At 58.4% G+C, this 19,917-nt stretch overlaps 1 protein-coding gene across 2 annotated transcripts in view; it reads left to right on the top strand.

Annotated features, from left to right (window-relative positions):
- LOC136305957 (protein SPT2 homolog) overlaps positions 1 to 19,325 on the top strand; it is a 39,994-nt gene extending 20,669 nt beyond the window's left edge. The window contains exons 4-8 of one of the 2 annotated variants that reach the window (XM_066209290.1): positions 2,544 to 2,679; positions 7,541 to 7,621; positions 13,515 to 13,538; positions 15,773 to 15,900; positions 17,382 to 19,325. In XM_066209290.1, coding sequence (XP_066065387.1) covers positions 2,544 to 2,679; positions 7,541 to 7,621; positions 13,515 to 13,538; positions 15,773 to 15,900; positions 17,382 to 18,743 — 1,731 coding nt within the window. In that variant the 3' untranslated portion in view covers positions 18,744 to 19,325. The remainder of the gene's footprint in view (positions 1 to 2,543; positions 2,680 to 7,540; positions 7,622 to 13,514; positions 13,539 to 15,772; positions 15,901 to 17,381) is intronic. The other variant, XM_066209291.1, reaches the window with a different exon arrangement.
- Positions 19,326 to 19,917: the final 592 nt, after the last annotated feature.

The raw sequence follows: 19,917 nt of genomic DNA, 5'->3' as shown, positions 1-19,917 counted from the left end.
TGTTGAAAAGTTGGGATATTCTGGTGCAAGGAAAAAACCCCAAAAAAGCTGGAATGTTCTGCTCCGAGTCGGGATGGAATCTGAGCTCGGATTCCTCCGGAACGCCGTAACCAAGGAGAGGAATCCCTAAAAATATCCCTTCCCAAATTACCGGGCCTCGGCAGAGCGGCTCCCGAAAATCCCCGCACGGGACTCTGGGAATTCTGCTCAGCCCCTGGAATTCCGGGATGAGGATTGGGCTCTCCAGGTTTTCCGGAGGGGAAAAGTCCAGGCTGGGAGCAGGAGGAATTCCGGGATTGAGATTCCCGGCGGGATTCCGTGGGAGCGAAGGGGGGGGGGCTCGCCTCCTCCCGAGGGTCTTTTGTTGGAATTCCTCGGGGAACGGCGGGATTGGGGTGGGAATAAACGGGATCGGGCGACGGCTCCCGACCGATCCCCGCCCGGATCCGCGTGGGGATCGGGATTCGATCCCGAGGGGAAGGGAGCGGCCCGAGAGGCCTCCAGCCCGGCCGGGAATGGGACATCCCGGAGAAATTCCCTCCGGGAATGGGCCGGGAAGGGGCCGGGCAGCGGGAATGGGACATCCCGGAGAAATTCCCTCCGGGAATGGGCCGGGAATGGGCCGGGCAGCGGGAATGGGACATCCGGGAGAAATTCCCTCCAGGAATGGGCCGGGAAGGGGCCGGGCAGCGGGAATGGGACATCCCGGAGAAATTCCCTCCGGGAATGGGCCGGGAAGGGGCCGGGCAGCGGGAATGGGACATCCCGGAGAAATTCCCTCCAGGAATGGCCCGGAATGGGCCGGGCAGCGGAATCCCCATTCCCGAGGGAATTCCAATCCGTGGGTCAGCGCTGGGAATGTCGGGAATGCTCCCCGGGATTTCCAGGATTTCCTTCCCAACCCGGGAACGGCTCAGGGGGAAAAACCTCGGGAATTTCCTGGAGGTTCCAGGCTTGGGAATTCCCTTGGGGAAAAAAGGGAATTTTCCCAGAAATTTTGGGATTTCTCCCGGATTTTTTTTTTTTTTTTGGTTGGATGTGGCAGATCCCGGAAGGACAAAATTCCCGAGCTCCCGGAAATTCCTCCGGCGGATCCCGGATGGGGATTGGGACGGGAGCTGGGAATGACTCAGGAGGCGGGAAAAGGGGAGGAGCGTCCCGGAATTCCCGCCTCTGGAATGGGGGTGTGGAATTCCAGCAGTTTGGATGGAGCTGAGGAGAGAGAATTCCCTGGAAAACCGTTCCAGGGATTCCAGGAAATCCCGTGGGAATCCGCCCACGGAATGGAGGGGTGGGAGAATTCCAGGCTGGGATCCTCGGGAGTGTTTCGGGATCCGGAGAATCCCGAATTCTCTGGAATGGGAATCCCGGGATTTCTGCTCCTTCCCCTCGGGGAAAGGATGATCCCAGAATTCCCGACGAGCGGTTTTCCCACGGATCCGGCCCTGAGCCCGTTCCGGGAACTCGGGATTCCCGGGAATGTTTGGGATCATCGGCAGCTCCGGCTTCTCCTGGGATGAAGGGAGGGAATTCCGTAAAATCCTGGAACGCTTTGGCTGGGAAAGGCCCTTGGATCCCAATCCCATCCTTGGCCCCTCCCAGGGATCCAGGGGCAGCCACAGCTGATCCCAAAAGCCGGGATCGATCCCATCCCGATCCGCCGGGATCCAGGGAATTCCGGCTCCTGGAATGGGGAAACGGGGCGGGGAAAAGCCGCTCCCCGATCCCGCGGATCCCGGCTTCCTCCGCGAGCCAATCCCGGGATTCTGGGGAGGCACGGAGGGTCCAAAGGCTCCTGGAAGCAGCGGATTCCCGGGAAATCCCCGAGCGCGGGCAGCCCGCCGATCCCAGGCGGAAGAAGCGGGAATTTCCGGCGCTGGAAAGGATCCGAAGGGCTGGAGCCCAGGAGGGCTGGGAATGTTCCTCCTCCCGCCGCTGCCGCCTTTCCGGAGGAAATTCCCGTTTCCTCCCCGGGATCTCCGCGCGGTGACTCCCACCTGCCGCAAAGAGACGGGAGAAGCCGGAAAATCCGGGAATTTTGCGGGGTTGACTCCTGGATTTTGAGCCTTTCCGGGAATTCCCAACATTCCCAGGGCTGACCAAACACTCCAAAAAACCCGGGAAAATCCCATTTTTTTGGGGGGGGGCGTCCCAGGAGGAAACAGGAATTCCCGTTCCCTCCTTGCGATCGCCGCGTGGCAAATCCCAACAGCCCCACAATAAACGGGAATAGTTGGAAAATCCGGGAATTTTGCGGGGTTGACTCCTGGATTTTGAGCCTTTCCGGGAATTCCCAACATTTCCCGGGCCGACCTCCAAAAACCCCGGGAAAAAAAAAAAAAAAATCCCATTTTTGTTTTGGAATCTCCCAGCACGAAACTCCTCCCGACCGCCACAAAAACGCGGGAGAAGCGGGAAGTTCGACGCGGAACGACTTCCGGGATTTTTATTTTCCCCCTTTTTTCCCCGGCCGGGAATTCCGATCCCGAATTTCGGGCTTTTGTTTTAACGGCGGTTTGGTTTGTTTTTTTGGGAATCGGCAGGTGAACGGCGTGAACGTGGTGAAGGTGGGGCACAAGCAGGTGGTGGCGCTGATCCGGCAGGGCGGGAATCGCCTCCTGATGAAAGTCGTGTCCGTCAGCCGCAAGCCCGAGGCCGAGGAGGGCGGCCGCAAGAAGGGTAGGCGGGAATCCTTCCCGGAATTCCGGGCCTTTCCTGGGATTTGGGGGAGGGGCAGGAGGGGAGCGGGAGGGGGAGAGGTCCGGGCAGAAAGGGCGGGGCTGCCGGGCTTTGGGATGCGCCGGGCTTTGGGATGCGACGATCTTCGGGATGCCACGATTTTTGGGATGCGACGATTTTTTGGGATGCGCCGATTTTTGGGATGTGACGATTTTTGGGATGCGATGATTTCTGGGATGTTCCGGTTTTTGGGATGTGATGATGTTTGGGATGGGACGATTTTTGGGATGGGACGATTTTTGGGATGCGCCGATTTTTGGGATGAACCAGGTTTTGGGATGCGACAATTTTTGGGATGGGACGATTTTTGGGATGCGCCGATTTTTGGGATGCGACGATTTTTGGGATGTTCCGGTTTTTGGGATGCGCTGATGTTTGGGATGTTCTGGTTTTTGGGATGCGATGATTTTTGGGATGCGCTGATTTTTGGGATGCACCGATTTTTGGGATGTGATGATTTCTGGGATGTGCCGATTTTTGGGATGTTCCGGTTTTTGGGATGTGAAGATTTTTGGGATGCGACAATTTTTGGGATGTGCCCATTTTTGGGATGCGCCGATTTCTGGGATGAACCAGGTTTTGGGATGTTCCCATTTTTTGGGATGCGCCGATTTTTGAGATGTTCCGGTTTTTGGGATGTGAAGATTTTTGGGATGTGCCGATTTTTTGGGATGTGTTGATGTTTGGGATGCGCCGATTTTTGGGATGTGGAAATTTTTGGGATGTGACAATTTTTGGGATGCGACAATTTTTGGGATGTTTCCATTTTTGGGATGTTCCGGTTTTTGAGATGTGCCGATTTTTTGGGATGTGCAGATTTTTTGGGATGTGTTGATGTTTGGGATGTGCCGGTTTTGGGATGCATTAATGTTTGGGATGCAAAGATTTTCGGGATGTTCCTGTTGTTGGGATGCGCTGGTTTTTGGGATGTACCAGTTTTTGGGATGTTCCCACTTTTTGGGATGTGTAAGTTTTTGGGATGCACTGGTTAATGGGATGTGACAATTTTTGGGATGTTCCCATTTTTGGGGATGCGCCGATTTTTGGGATGCGCCGATTTTTGGGATGTGCCCATTCGGGATGCACCAACTTTTGGGATGTTTCCATTTTTTGGGATGTGCCGATTTTTGGGATGCGCCATTTTTTCGGGATATTCCCATTTTTGGGATGTGTCGTTTTATGGGATGCGCTGATTTTTGGGATGCGCCCATTTTTGGGACGCGCAGGTTTCTGGGATGCATTCCTGTTTGGGATGCAAAGATTTTAGGATGCTCCCATTTCTGAGATGTGTCATTTTTTTGGGATGCATCACTTTTTGGGATGTTTCCATTTTTGGGATGCGCCCATTTGGGATGTGTTGATTTTTTGGGATAGCTCCATTTTTGGGATGTTCCCGTTTTTTGGGATGCGATGATTTCTGGGATGTGCTGGGTTTTGGGATGCACCAGTTTTGGGGGATGTTTCCATGTTTTGGGATGCGCCAATTTTTTGGTGGGTGATGGTTTTTTGGGATACGTCCCGGTTTTGGGATGCTTCCATTTTGGGAATGCCCCGGTTTTTGGGATGCGCCAGGGTCAGGATGCGTTGATTTTTGGGATGTGCTGCCTTTTGAGACGCATCCGGTTTTGGGATGTTCCCATTTTTGGGATGGATTAATATTTTGGGATGTTCCCGTTTTTGGGATGTTCCCGTTTTTGGGATGTTCCCGTTTTTGGGATGTGTTGATTTTTTGGGATGTTCCCATTCTTTGGGTTGCACTGGTTTTTGGGATGCATTAATATTGGGGACGTGACAATTTTGGGGATGCGCCGGTCTTTGGGGTGTGATGATTTTTTGGGATGCGCCGGTTTTTGGGATTCTCCAATATTGGGATGTGTTGATTTTTTGGGATGCGCTGATTTGTGGGATGCGCCGATTTTTGGGATGCGCCCGTTTTCGGGATGTGCTCATTTTTGGGATGCGTCATTATTTGGGATGCGGCCATTTTTGGGATGCACCGATTTGGGACGTGTTGGTTTTTTGGCATTCCCTGGATTTGGGAACAGGGAACAGGGAATGGAAACACAGGGATGGGAACACAGGGATGGGAACACAGGGATGGGAGTGCAGGGCTGGGAGCAGAGGAGTGAGAGGGGAATGGAAGCGGACGGGTGAAAAGCAGGAACGGGAATGGAAGCAGGGAAGTGGAAACACCGGGACAGGAACTGGGAATGGGAGCAGGGGATGGAAATGGAGCAGGAGACGGGAACAGGGATGGGAACAGGGATGGGAACAGGGATGGGAACAGGGATGGGAACAGGGATGGGAACAGGGATGGGAACAGGGATGGGAGCAGGGATGGGAACAGGGATGGGAACAGGGATGGGAACAGGAACGGGAGCAGGAGATGGGAACAGGGATGGGAACAGGCGGATTGGAGCAGGAATGGAACAGGGATGGGAACAGGGATGGGAACAGGGATGGGAATAGGGAATTGGAGCAGGAATGGAACCAGGGATGGGAACAGGAACGGGAACAGGGATGGGAACAGGAACGGGAGCAGGAGATGGGAACAGGGATGGGAACAGGGAATTGGAGCAGGAATGGAACCAGGGATGGGAACAGGGATGGGAACGGGAACGGGAACAGGAGATGGGAACAGGAGATGGGAACAGGGATGGGAACAGGGATGGGAACAGGTGGATTGGAGCAGGAATGGAACAGGGATGGGAACAGGGAATTGGAGCAGGGAATTGGAGCAGGAATGGAACAGGGATGGGAACAGGGATGGAATCAAGGGATTGCAGTAAAGAACGGAGTCAGGGGGATGGGAGCAGGGATGGAGCGGGGGGTTGGAATCAGGGAATTGGGATAAAGAATGGAATCGGGGGGACGGAGCAGGGGCTCGGAGTAAAGAATGGAGCCAGGGGTGGGAGCAGGGGTGGAATTAGGGATGGGATAAGGGGATTGGAGTAGGAATGAGAGCAGGGGGATGGAGCCAGGGAGGTTGGAGGAAAGAACGGGATCAGGGATGGGATCAGGAGGATTTGAGGAAAGGATGGGATCAGGGATGGGATCAGGGATGGGAACAGGAGGATTTGAGGAAAGAATGGGATCAGGGATGGGATCAGGGATGGGAACAGGGAGGTTGGAGTAAAGAATGGAATCGGGGATGGGATCAGGGATGGGATCAGGGATGGAATTAGGGATGGAATCAGGGATGGGATAAAGGGATTGGAGTAGGAATGGCAGCAGGGGGATGGAACCAGGGAGGTTGGAGGAAAGAACGGGATCAGGGATGGGATCAGGGATGGGAACAGGGATGGAATCAGGGAGATTGGAGGAAAGAACGGGATCGGGGGGATGGATCGAGGGGATTGGAGTGAGGAACGGAGCCGGGGGGGGATGGGAGCAGGGCTGGAGCGGGGGGATGGGAGCCGGGAACGGCGGGGGGCCGGGATCGGGGCCGCTCCCAGCGCAGCGCGCGGGGCTCGGGGGAGGGAGGGGAGGGGAGGGGAGGGGAGGGGAGGGGAGGGGAGGGGAGGGAGGGGAGGGGAGGGGAGGGGAGGGGAGGGGAGGGAGGGGAGGGAGCGCCGCTGGCACGAGGGGAGCTCCAATTATCCTGTCACGGCACCGAGGCACGAGCCGCGCCAGCCTCGGGCAAATTCGGGGGGGTGGGGGGGTGGGGTGGGGGGGGGGAATGTAATCCTCGGGAATTGAGGCGGGAATAATCGCTCGGGGGGTTGGGCTGGGGGATGGCGGGGGATGGTGGGGGGAGGGGGAGCCGCTCCTCGCCGCTCTCCCGGCGCTTTTTCTCTCCTCATCCGCGCTTTGCCGAGGGGATCCGAGGGGATCCGAGGGGATCCGAGGGGATCCGAGGGGCGGCTGAAGGCACCGGGGAGGAAGAGGAGGGCAAGGCGAGGTGGGGGCTTCGTGGCGTGTGTGTCACCCCCCACCCCGCCCCACCCCACGGCGGTGACAGCGGCTGTGTGGGCCCGGCCGGGGCTGAATCCGCCCCGCTGGATCCCTGCCTGCCGCAGGCTCCGGCATCCTTGGAGCTGCCGTTGCCATGGCAATCCCCGGAGCGTTTCTTCCAGCTTTGTCAGCCCCGGGAGCGGCGAGGAGGAGGAGGAGGAGGAGGATGGGGGGGGGTGGGGGGGGGGGAGAGGAAGAGCTTTCCACTCATCCTCGCTGCTCCCCGGGGCGGTTGTTGGCGGGGCGGGGGGCGGGGGGGGGGGTTGGTTTTAGGGGGGAATTGTGGGATTCGGGAGGTTTGGGGATCATCCCGGGCCATGAGTCCGTGCCGGACTCTTCCCTAGGGTTGGGGATTCACCAGGAGGAGGAAGAGGAGGAGGAGGAGGAGGGGGGGGGGGGGGAGGGGGTGGGCTGAGGCTGCTCCGGCGGGCTGCCGGAGGTTTGGGGAGGGGAAAAAGAAAAAGGGATCCGGACACAATTCCCGCTTTTCCCGAGGCTATGACTCGGACTGTGCGCTGAGCGCTGTGGAGGAGGAGGGGAGGAGAGGGAGAAGGGAGGGGAGGGAGAAGGGAGGGGGGGGAACCCCCCCCCCAAAAAAAAAGCCCAAAACCCCCCAAAAAATAATTTAAAAAAACAGAGAAGAGGTTAAAAAAAAAAATAAATAAAATCAGAACCATGAAGAAGTTCGCGTCCACGCGCAGCCTCAATAAGATCCTGCAGCAGTGCGACTCCTCGTCCCGGGAGTACGAGGAGATCCAGGCGGTGGAGAAGAAGTGGCACCTGCACCTGGCCACGCCGCGCAAGCTCCGCGACAGGCGGTGCAAGATGCCCTCTCTGTTCCTTGCAGCCCCGCCGCCCCCCAAGAGAGCCCCCAGCACCACGCTGACGCTGCGCTCCAAGTCCATGACGGCCGAGCTGGAGGAGCTGGGTAAGGCGCGGGCGGCGGCCTCGGGGGGGCTTTGCCCCCAGCGTTTGCCCGGGGGGGTTTTTGGGGGGGGGGGTGTTGGGATTTTCCGGGTGTTGTTTTTCCAGCGGTTTCGCCCAGGTGTTGTTCGTTGCCGGCGTGCGCGCCGCGGGGGGCGGGTGGTGCTGGTGGGAGGGTGTGGGAGGGTCGGCGAGAGAGGGGGAGGAGGAGGAGGAGGATTCCGGTGGTTGTCCCGAGGGATGGCCGGATGTCCAGGGGGATGGCCGGATGTCCAGGGGGATGGACAGATGTCCAGGGGGATGTCCAGAGGGATGTCCAGATGTCCAGAGGGATGTCCAGATGTCCAGAGGGATGTTCGGAGGTCCAGGGGGATGTCCAGAGGGATGGATGTCCAGACGACGTCCATAGGGATGTCCAGGGGGATGTCCAGAGGATGTCCAGCGGGTTGTCCAGATGTCCAGCGGGATGTCCAGGGAGATGTCCAGAGGGATGGATGTCCAGAGGACGTCCAGAGGGATGTCCAGCGGGATGTCCAGGGAGATGTCCAGAGGGATGGATGTCCAGAGGATGTCCAGAGGGATGTCCAGCGGGATGTCCGGCTGTCCAGCGGGGTGTCCGGCTGTCCAGGGGGCACACCCCGCTGAGGTGGGCGTGGGAAGGATGTTGGGAGTCTCCGTGTGGGTGTGGAGGGGTCGATGCGCCCTGGCCTTGGGCATCCTGCGCCTGTCCCTGCTCCGTCCCCTGATCGATTCCTGCTCCATCCCCTGATCGATTCCTGCTCCGTCCCCTGATCGATTCCTGCTCCTCCATCCCCTGATCGATTCCTGCTCCATCCCCTGATCGATTCCTGCTCCGTCCCCTGATCGATTCCTGCTCCGTCCCCTGATCGATTCCTGCTCCATCCCCTGATCGATTCCTGCTCCTCCATCCCCTGATCGATTCCTGCTCCATCCCCTGATCGATTCCTGCTCCGTCCCCTGATCGATTCCTGCTCCATCCCCTGATCGATTCCTGCTCCGTCCCCTGATCGATTCCTGCTCCATCCCCTGATCGATTCCTGCTCCGTCCCCTGATCGATTCCTGCTCCTCCTTTCCCTGATCGATTCCTGCTCCATCCCCTGATCGATTCCTGCTCCTTCCCCTGATCGATCCCTGCTCCTTCCCCTGATCGATTCCTGCTCCGTCCCCTGATCGATTCCTGCTCCATCCCCTGATCGATTCCTGCTCCATCCCCTGATCGATTCCTGCTCCTTCCCCTGATCGATTCCTGCTCCATCCCCTGATCGATTCCTGCTCCTTCCCCTGATCGATTCCTGCTCCTCCGTCCCCTGATCGATTCCTGCTCCTTCCCCTGATCGATTCTTGCTCCATCCCCTGATCGATTCCTGCTCCTTCCCCTGATCGATTCCTGCTCCATCCCCTGATCGATTCCTGCTCCATCCCCTGATCGATTCCTGCTCCATCCCCTGATCGATTCCTGCTCCGTCCCCTGATCGATTCTTGCTCCATCCCCTGATCGATCCCTGCTCCGTCCCCTGATCGATTCCTGCTCCATCCCCTGATCGATTCCTGCTCCATCCCCTGATCGATTCCTGCTCCATCCCCTGATCGATTCCTGCTCCGTCCCCTGATCGATTCTTGCTCCATCCCCTGATCGATCCCTGCTCCGTCCCCTGATCGATTCCTGCTCCTCCTTTCCCTGATCGATTCCTGCTCCATCCCCTGATCGATTCCTGCTCCATCCCCTGATCGATTCCTGCTCCGTCCCCTGATCGATTCCTGCTCCATCCCCTGATCGATTCCTGCTCCTTTCCCTGATCGATTCCTGCTCCGTCCCCTGATCGATTCCTGCTCCGTCCCCTGATCGATTCCTGCTCCGTCCCCTGATCGATTCCTGCTCCGTCCCCTGATCGATTCCTGCTCCATCCCCTGATCGATTCCTGCTCCGTCCCCTGATCGATTCCTGCTCCATCCCCTGATCGATTCCTGCTCCTTTCCCTGATCGATTCCTGCTCCGTCCCCTGATCGATTCCTGCTCCTTTCCCTGATCGATTCCTGCTCCGTCCCCTGATCGATTCCTGCTCCATCCCCTGATCGATTCCTGCTCCGTCCCCTGATCGATTCCTGCTCCATCCCCTGATCGATTCCTGCTCCATCCCCTGATCGATTCCTGCTCCATCCCCTGATCGATTCCTGCTCCGTCCCCTGATCGATCCCTGCTCCTCCTTTCCCTGATCGATTCCTGCTCCTCCTTTCCCTGATCGATCCCTGCTCCCTTCCCTGCTCCATCCCCGCTCCTTTCCCTGCTCCTGCTCCTTTTCCCGATCCTCCTCTCCCGCTCCTTTCCTTGATCCGTTCCCTGCTCCATTCCCTCTTCCTTCCCCAGCTCCCCTCCCCGTTCCTTCTGCTCCTCTCCCTGCTCCTGCTCCATTCCCTGCTCCTCTCCCCGTTCCTCCTACTCCTCTCCCTGATCCTCTCCCTGCTCCTGAGTGTTTCCCTACTCCCCTCCCTGCTCCCGATCCTTTTCCTGCTCCCGATCCTTTTCCTGCTCCCGATGCTCCCCCCGATCCCGCTCCTCTCCCTGATCCTCTCCTCACCTTCCTCCCTCCTCTCCCTGCTCCTCACCTTCCTCACCGGATCCTCATCCCGCTCCTCTCCCTGCTCCCATCCTCACCTTCCTCCCTCCTCTCCCCGTTCCCGATCCTTTTCCTGCTCCCGATCCTTTTCCTTTTCCTGCCCCTTTTCCTGCCCCTTTTCCTGCCCCTTTTCCTGCCCCTTTTCCTGCTCCTCTTCCCGCTCCTCACCTTCCTCCCCGGGTTCCTCGTCCCGCTCCTCCTCCCTCTGCTCTCCCTCCTTTTCCCACACCCGCCATTCCCAGGTTTTGGTTTCCCATCTCCGGGCAGATCCCAAACCCTGCCAGGAGAGCTCCAGGAGAGCTCCGGAATTCCAGGAGAGCTCCAGGAGAGCTCCGGAATTCCGGGAGAGCTCCAGAATTCCAGGAGAGCTCCAGGAAAGCTCCAGAATTCCAGGGGAGCTCCGGAATTCCAGGAGAGCTCCAGGACAGCTTTGGGTGAGATCCAGGAGATCTCCAGGACAGAACCAGGAGAGCTCCGGGAGAATTCCAGGAGAATTCCACGAGAATTCCAGGAGAATTCCAGGAGATCTCCAGGAGAATTCCAGGAGAGCTCTGGGTCAGCTCCAGGGGAATCCCAGGAGATCTCCAGGATTTCTCCGTCCTGCTGCTTTCCCCGATCCCGCTCCGCATTCCCAGATTCCCCGAAATCCTCTCCACTCCCACCGCTCCCTGCTTCCCACGGCCAGAATTCCTGGTTTTTCCCCGGCCCTTCCCTTTTCCCGGGCCCGCTGGCGCTTTGGCCTCGTGGCATTCCAGGAAATTCCCAGGAAAACTTTGGAGCGTCCCTGGCAGCGGGGCCGCCTCCGAGGCTGTCGATGCTTTCCCTGGGAATTTGGGATTTGGGGATTTTTTCCCTGGGAATTTGGGATTTTGGGGAATTTTTTTGCATGGGAATTTGGGATTTTGAGGATTTTTTCCCTGGGAATTTGGGATTTTTTTTTCCCTGGGAATTTGGGATTTTGAGGATTTTTTCCCTGGGAATTTAGGATTTTGAGGATTTTTTCCCTGGGAATTTGGGATTTTGAGGATTTTTTCCCTGGGAATTTGGGATTTTGAGGAATTTTTTTTTTTCCCTGGGAATTTGGGATTTTGAGGATTTTTTCCATGGGAATTTGGGATTTTGAGGATTTTTTCCATGGGAATTTGGGATTTTTTTCTTTGGAAATTTGGGATTTTGGGGATTTTTTTTTGCATGGGAATTTGGGATTTTTTTTCCCTGGGAATTTGGGATTTTTCCACGTGGGAATGTGGCCGTGGCACCCTGGAGCCTCAGCAGGATCCCGCCTTCCCCCTGCCCTTCCATGGTTTTCCCTGTTTTCCATGTTTTTTCCCTGTTTTCCATGTTTTCCCCTGTTTTCCATGTTTTTTCCCTGTTTTCCATGGTTTTCCCTGTTTTCCATGTTTTTTCCATGTTTTCCATGGTTTTCCATGCTCCCCGTGGTTTTCTCTGTTCTCCCTGTTCTCCCGGTTTTCCATGATTTCTCCTGATTTTCCACGCCCTTCCCGGTTTTCCATGATTTCTCCTGATTTTCCACGCCCTTCCCGGTTTTCCCATACTCACCTGTTCTCCATGTTTTCCATGGCTTTTTTTCCATCTTCTCCCTGGTTTTTTTTCCATACCCTCCGTGGTTTTCCGTTCCTTCTCCTCTTCCCTGCCCTTCCTGGGTTTTTTCCATGCTTTTCCTGGTTTTCCGTGCTCTCCCCGTTTTTCCATCCCCTCCTTGGTTTTTTCCGTGCCTTTCCTGGTTTTCCGTTCCTTCTGCTTTTCCATGCTCTCCTGCTTTTCCAGGTTTTCTCCTGATTTTTCCCATACCTTCCTTGGTTTTCCAAGCTCCCTGTGGCTTCCCATGTTCTCCCGGGTTTTTCCGTGCCCTTCTTGGTTTTCCAGCTTTCCCTGTTTTCCATGCTCTCCCTGTTCTCCCTGGTTTTTCCCGGTTTTCCGTGCCCTTCCCGGTTTTCCAGCTTGCCCTGTTCTCCCTGTTTTTTCCCGGTTTTCCGTGCCCTTCTTGGTTTTCCAGCTTTCCCTGTTTTCCATGTTCTCCCTGTTTTCCATGTTTTCCATGTTTTTTTCCATGTTCTCCCTGTTTTCCATGCTCTCCCTGGTTTTTCCCGGTTTTCCATGCCCTTCCCGGTTTTCCAGCTTTCCCTGTTCTCCCTGGTTTTTCCCGGTTTTCCGTGCCCTTCCCGGTTTTCCAGCTTTCCCTGTTCTCCCTGGTTTTTCCCGGTTTTCCGTGCCCTTCCCGGTTTTCCAGCTCTCCCTGTTCTCCCTGGTTTTTCCCGGTTTTCCGTGCCCTTCCCGGTTTTCCGTTCCGTCTGGTTTTCCGAGCTCTCCAGTTCTTTTTCCCACGCCCTTCCCACCTTCCCCAGGCTCCTCCTGCTCCCTCCTCCCAGCCGGACCCTGCGGGATCAGGACACATCCCGGCATTCCCAGACTGGATCATCCGGGATCTACTTGATCCCGGGCCTGGAATTCCCACCCTCGATTCCCTCAGTCCCAATCCAAAGGCTCCGTTATTTTTTTCTGGGAATTCGTGGGAGCGGAGCCAGGCCAGCTCCTTCTTCCCGCTTTTTCCCCCATCCCGGATTCTCGGGATTCCTCCTCCCGCCCTCCCAGCGATTCCCAGTTTTCCCGGAGAGGGATCGGGAGAAGGATCCGGAGGCAGCTCCAGCTCTCACCCCACGATTCCCGTGATTTTGTTTTCTGGGAATTCTCATCATTCCCTGAAGCCATTCCAGGGAAAACAGGGACTCTTCCCTTCACTCCAGCTTTTCCTGTGGATCAGAATTCCCGGGATTCCGCTTGGAGCCGCGCTCCTTCCCAAGGAATTCTCAGGGAATTCCCAAGGGAAGCTCTGCCGGCTGATTCCCGCCCGTTCTCCATGGATCCCAACCATCCCCTCCCCCCCTCCCCCCGCGCCCTTCCCGACCCTTTCCCAACCATCCCGATCCCCCTGGAAGCGCAAATTCCCGGCAGGAAGCTCCGAGATCCCCCAATCCCCGGGAATTGCGGCCGGGAGCTTTTCCCGGAGTTTCGGGCTGGAATTCCGGCCGATCCCGTTGGATTTCCAGCCGAGGGGACGATCCCCGGCTGGAGCCGGGACAAATCCCGAATCCCTCCTCGGAGAGGGTGATCCCAGCTGGATCGAGGCTGGAATTCCGGGCTGGCCCGGCCCAAATCCCGGGAATTTCGGCAAGAGGCGGGAAGGGGGAGCGGGAATCGTTCGGGGCCGTTGATTTTTGTGTTTTGTTTCCCGTTCCAAGCCTCCATGCGGAGAAGGAAAGGGGGTGAGTGAAACGCAAATTCCCGGGATCCCGGCACCAGCCCAGCTTGGGGGAGGGAAAGGGGGCGGGGCAGGAAATCCCAGGAATTCCGCCGCAATTCGGGAATTCGGGGCTGGAGGCCCGGCGTCCTGGAGCGCCTCCGCTGGGAATTGGAATGCCGGGAATTGCGGGAATGAGGGGGTTCCGCCGGGAGCGGGCGGAATGTCGTCCCAAAATCCCTTATCTTCCCAAAATCCCCCACCCCGCCGTTCCCGGCCGGGATCCTGCTCCGGGATTTCCCCGGGGGAATCCTGGGGAGTGACGGCGTCCAGCTTTATCCCAAAAAGCCAAAAAGCCTCTCCGGGCAAATCCGGGAGGATTCATCCCACAATTCCTGGCAAATCCGGGCAGTTCATCCCACAATTCCTGGGATTTCCAGGCAGTTCATCCCACAATTCCTGGCAAATCCGGGCAGTTCATCCCACAATTCGTGGTGTTTTCAGGGAGTTGATCCCACAATTCCCGGGATTTCCAGGCAGTTTGTCCCATTTTTCCTGGGATTTCCATGGAGTTTGTCTCGTTATTCCTGGGATTTCCAGGCAGCTGATCCCACCTTTCCTGGCGGATCCATGTGGATTCTCCCACAATCCCCGGCGGATCCGTGTGGATTCTCCCACAATTCCCGGCAGATTCATGTGGATTCTCCCACAATTCCCGGCGGATCCACGTGGATTCTCCCAGAATTCCCGGCAGATCCATGTGGATTCTCCCACAATTCCCGGTGGATCCATGTGGATTCTCCCACAATTCCCGGCGGATCCATGTGGATTCTCCCAGAATTCCTGGCGGATCCATGTGGATTCTCCCACAATTCCCGGCGGATCCACGTGGATTCTCCCACAATTCCCGGCGGATCCATGTGGATTCTCCCAGAATTCCCGGCAGATCCATGTGGATTCTCCCACAATTCCCGGCGGATCCGTGTGGATTCTCCCACAATTCCCGGCGGATCCGTGTGGATTCTCCCACAATTCCCGGCGGATCCACGTGGATTCTCCCACAATTCCCGGCGGATCCATGTGGATTCTCCCACAATTCCCGGCGGATCCATGTGGATTCTCCCACAATTCCCGGCGGATCCACGTGGATTCTCCCACAATTCCCGGCGGATCCGTGTGGATTCTCCCACAATTCCCGGCGGATCCACGTGGATTCTCCCACAATTCCCGGCGGATCCATGTGGATTCTCCCACAATTCCCGGCGGATCCACGTGGATTCTCCCACAATTCCTGGCGGATCCGTGTGGATTCTCCCACAATTCCCGGCGGATCCATGTGGATTCTCCCACAATTCCTGGCGGATCCATGTGGATTCTCCCACAATTCCCGGCGGATCCACGTGGATTCTCCCACAATTCCCGGCGGATCCATGTGGATTCTCCCACAATTCCCGGCGGATCCACGTGGATTCTCCCACAATTCCTGGCGGATCCGTGTGGATTCTCCCACAATTCCCGGCGGATCCATGTGGATTCTCCCACAATTCCTGGCGGATCCATGTGGATTCTCCCACAATTCCCGGCGGATCCACGTGGATTCTCCCACAATTCCCGGCGGATCCGTGTGGATTCTCCCGCCGTTCCCACCCCGAGGACGTGCCGGGAATGTCGCTCGAGGGACGCGGGAAAACCGGGAAGTTTGGGGTGGACGTGGCCGGGATTGAAGGTCCCGAGGCCGTCCCGGGATTTTCCCACCCGGGGTTTTTCCATCCCGGCGGGTTCCCGTTCCCTGCTCCCTCTGGAATGTGGGATCCGGCGGGGATGGGATGAGCGGGAATCACCGGGGGAATTGTCCCGGGGATCTTCCCAACCCTTCCCTGGATCCAGCAGATCCAGAGGGAGCCACCCAAGGATCCCAGGGATCAGGGAAACCTCCGGGAGGTTCCCAAGGATTGGAGACGGATCCGGGATCCTCTTCCCGGCTGGAAGAGAAAATTCCAGGGAGAGCTTCCGGAACATTCCGGGGCCTGGAGGGGCTCCGGGAGAAGCCGGGATTTGGGGAAGGGACGGAGGGGGCGGGACCCCGGGAGCGGGGAAAGGGGAGATTTGGGATCTGGGGCTGGAATTCCCGGCGAATCCCTGGGAAATCCCAGGGAAGGCTGGAGAACTCTGGGATGGTGGGAAGGGGTCTCACGGAACGGGAGGAGCTCCAAGGGCCGCGCCGAAGCGTTCCGCTCAGCGCGCCCCTCCCGCTTTCAGAGGCGCTGGACGAGATGCTGGCGGCGGCCGAGCCCGCGCTGCGCGCCGAGCTGCTGGAGGCCGACTCCCGGGCGGCCACCGTGAAACAGCGCCCCACCAGCCGCAGGATCAGCCCCGCCGAGATCAGCGTGAGCGCCCGGGAACTGGGCCGGGCTGTCCCGGGATAGGGGGGAACGGGATGGGAGAGTCACCCCCGCCGAGATCAGCGGGAGCGCCCGGGAAATAGCCCGGACTGTCCCGGGATAGGGGGGGAACGGGATGGGAGAGTCATTCCCGCCGAGATCAGCGGGAGCGCCCGGGAAATAGCCCGGACTGTCCCGGGATAGGGGGGGAACGGGATGGGAGAGTCACCCCCGCCGAGATCAGCGGGAGCGCCCGGGAAATAGCCCGGGCTGTCCCGGGATAGGGGGGGGAACGGGATGGGAGAGTCACCCCCGCCGAGATCAGCGGGAGCGCCCGGGAAATAGCCCGGACTGTCCCGGGATAGGGGGGGAACGGGATGGGAGAGTCACCCCCGCCGAGATCAGCGGGAGCGCCCGGGAAATAGCCCGGGCTGTCCCGGGATAGGGGGGGAACGGGATGGGAGAGTCACCCCCGCCGAGATCAGCGGGAGCGCCCGGGAAATAGCCCGGACTGTCCCGGGATAGGGGGGGGAACGGGATGGGAGAGTCATTCCCGCCGAGATCAGCGGGAGCGCCCGGGAAATAGCCCGGGCTGTCCCGGGATAGGGGGGGAACGGGATGGGAGAGTCACCCCCGCCGAGATCAGCGGGAGCGCCCGGGAGCTGGGCCGGGAACTGGGCCGGACTGTCCCGGGACTATCCCGGGATAGGGGGGGAACGGGATGGGAGAGTCACCCCCGCCGAGATCAGCGGGAGCGCCCGGCAGCGGCCGGGAACTGTCCCGGGATAGGGGGGGAACGGGATGGGAGAGTCACTCCTGCCGAGATCAGCGGGAGCGCCCGGGAGCTGGGCCGGACTGTCCCGGGACTATCCCGGGAACGGGGGGGAACGGGATGGGAGAGTCACTCCCGCCGAGATCAGCGGGAGCGGCCGGGAACTAGCCGGGAACTAGCCCGGACTATCCCGGGATAGGGGGGGAACGGGATGGGAGAGTCATTCCTGCCGAGATCAGCGGGAGCGGCCGGGAACTGGGCCGGACTGTCCCGGGATAGGGGGGGAATGGGATGGGAGAGTCATTCCCGCCGAGATCAGCTTGAGCCAGAGGGTATTTCCTGGGAATTCCGGGAATTCTTTGGGAGTGTGGGCATGGGAGGGAGCCAGAGGAGATCAGCGGGAGCGCCGGGAATTAACCGGGAATTCCCTGGGAATGTGGGCAGGGAATGAGGGATGGGAAGATCACCCCCGCGGAGATCAGCGTGAGCAGCGGGAATTCCGGGAATTCCGCGGGAAGGGGGGAATGGAATGTGGGATAGGAGGGAGCCAGAGGAGATCAGTGTGAGCCGGCTGGAATTCCAGGAGTTCCGGGAATTCTGTGGGGCTCTGGGCCCCCGCAGAGACCCCTGGAAGTTGGCAGTGGGGATGGGAACGGCGCATCCTCCCGGCGCAATCCGGACCGGGAATTCATTCCCGTTTTTTTTCCCTTCCCAGTCCCTGTTTGAGCGCCAGGGAATGGCCCATCCCGGCGTCCTGGCGGGAACGGAGAAGCCCCACGTGTCCCTCCGGAAGGGAATTCCACGGACCAAGTCTGTAGGTGAGGAGGAGAGAAAAAACCGAACCCGAAAACCCGGGAGAATCCCTCGGGAACGAGGGATGGGGTGTGGGAGCGCGGCCTTCCCTCTTGGATTTTGGAGCGTTCCGTGGAATTCCGCGGAATTCCGGCCTGGAGGGACGCTCGGAGCGGAAGGTGGGGCTGGAGAATTCCGGGAGAGGATTTCTGGGAGAGGATTCCGGGAATTCCCGGATGGGCTTTGCCGAGGGCGGGGCTCTGCCACCCCCGGGGCTGGCACTGGGAATTCCCGGCGGGAACGGCGCCTCCGGAACGGGGAATGTCGGAATTGGGGCTTAGGAGGAGCAGGACGGGGTCTGCAAGAGGAACCGGGATGTGGGAGATCCCGGAGCTCATCCCAAGGGATTTATGGGATCTCCAAACCCAAAACGGGCTCTGGTGGATCCCGGAGCTCATCCCAAAGGATTTATGGGATCTCCAAACCCAAAATGGGCTCTGGTGGATCCCGGAGCTCATCCCAAAGGATTTATGGGATCTCCAAACCCGAAATGGGCTCTGGTGGATCCCGGAGCTCATCCCAAGGGATTTATGGGATCTCCAAACCCAAAATGGGCTCTGGTGGATCCCGGAGCTCATCCCAAAGGATTTATGGGATCTCCAAACCCAAAATGGGCTCTGGTGGATCCCGGAGCTCATCCCAAAGGATTTATGGGATCTCCAAACCCAAAATGGGCTCTGGTGGATCCCGGAGCTCATCCCAAAGGATTTATGGGGTCTCCAAACCCAAACCCATCCCTGGTGGGTTCTTGATTCTGTTCCCAAAGATTTCTGCTGCCACCGATCCCAAAATTGGGATTGGGAAGTCCTTGACCCCGTCCCAGAAGGTTTTTGGTGCCACCGATCCCAAAATCATCTCTGGTGGGTCCTGGACTTCATCCCTAAAGATTTGTGGAGTCACCAATCCCAGAATTTTCTGTGGCGGCTCCTTGGCCTCGTCCCTCAAGGTTTCTGGTGCCACCGATCCCAGAATCCGTCTGTGGGAATCCCTGACCCCGTCCCAGAAGTTTTCTGGTGCCACCGATCCCAGAATCCGTCTGTGGGGATCCCTGACCCCGTCCCAGAAGGTTTCTGGTGCCTCCGATCCCAAACGCGGCTGCGCTGGCTCCTCGATCCTGGAAAAGGAAGGAAACTCGGGGATTCCCGGGATCGTGGCGCTGCAGCTGCTCCTGGGCCGGGAGTCCCACGGGAACGACGTTCCCAAGGCTCTGGAGGATGTGGGATGAATGGGGATCCTTTGTGTGGGACGTGGAGGGTGGAGCAATCCCATCCCACCGTCCCAAAACTCCCGTGTCCAGAGGGGAACCGGGACTTTTATCCTGGTTCATCCCGGATTTTTGGACCTTGGGAGTGGATCCTGGAAGGAGGAGGATCCAGGAGATTCCCAAAGCCTGGCCCGAGTTTCCGGGGGAGAATTTTTTGGGAAGGAGCTTTGGGAAAGGAGCTGCTCCCGGGCCGGTGGAGCCACGGAGAGCCGGGAATGGTGGAGTTATCCAGCACGGATCATCCCACCGGGAATGTGTCCGTGGGAGCGTCCAAGGGCTGGAGCCAGGCTGGGAAAACCGGGAATGTTCTCCTGGAGAAGGGGAGGATCCCGGGAGAGCTTCCGGAACATTCCAGGGCCTGGAGGGGCTCCGGGAGAAGCCGGGATTTGGGAAAGGGACGGAGGGGACGGGACACAGGGACTGGGAATTGGGGCTGGAATTCCCAGAGGATCCCCGGATCCCTGGAATGTCCCGGGAAGGGCCGGAGCGGTCCGGGATGGCGGGAGGCGTCCAGGGGTTGGGAGCGGCCGGGCTTTGAGCTCCTTCCCACCCAAAGCTCTCCAGGAGCTGGGAATTGTGGGATGGTGGCCCATGGAATGCCGGCGGGGCCTCGGATCCCTCCGGATCCGCTGGGAGGTTCGGGACGGTTTCCCCACGGAAAGGGCGGCCGGGCCTCGGCGGGAGGTTGGGAATTCCCGTCCCCGGAGGTGTCCAGGGAATTCCTGCTCGGGGCACTCAGGGCTCGGCTGGGACTCGGCGCCCTCGGAATTCTTCCCCGGCCTGGGGAATTTGGGAATTCTGTGCTCACAGCCCCGTGGGAATTCCCAGCACATCCCGGTTATCCAGGGAACGAGTGCCGGGAAAAGAGGGAAACGGCCTCAGCCCGGCCCAGGGAGGTTTGGGTTGGAAATTGGGGAATTTGGGATTGGAAATTGGGGAATTTGGGATTGGAAATTGGGGAATTTGGGGTTGGAAATTGGGGAATTTGGGTTGGATCTGTGGGAATTTGGATCGGGTATTTGGGAATTTGGATTGGAAATTTGGGAATTCGGATTGGACATTTGGGAATTTGGATTTGAACTGTGGGAATTTTTATTCGAAATTGAGGAATTTGGATTTGACCTTTGGGAATTTG

The sequence above is a fragment of the Chamaea fasciata genome, unplaced genomic scaffold (genome assembly GCF_029207755.1).
Source record: "Chamaea fasciata isolate MVZ Bird 193981 ecotype frontalis unplaced genomic scaffold, bChaFas1.0.hap1 SCAF_839, whole genome shotgun sequence".
Taxonomy (NCBI): domain Eukaryota; kingdom Metazoa; phylum Chordata; class Aves; order Passeriformes; family Sylviidae; genus Chamaea; species Chamaea fasciata.
Note: the sequence above shows the minus strand (reverse complement) of the source record. Positions and strands in the feature narration are given on the sequence as shown.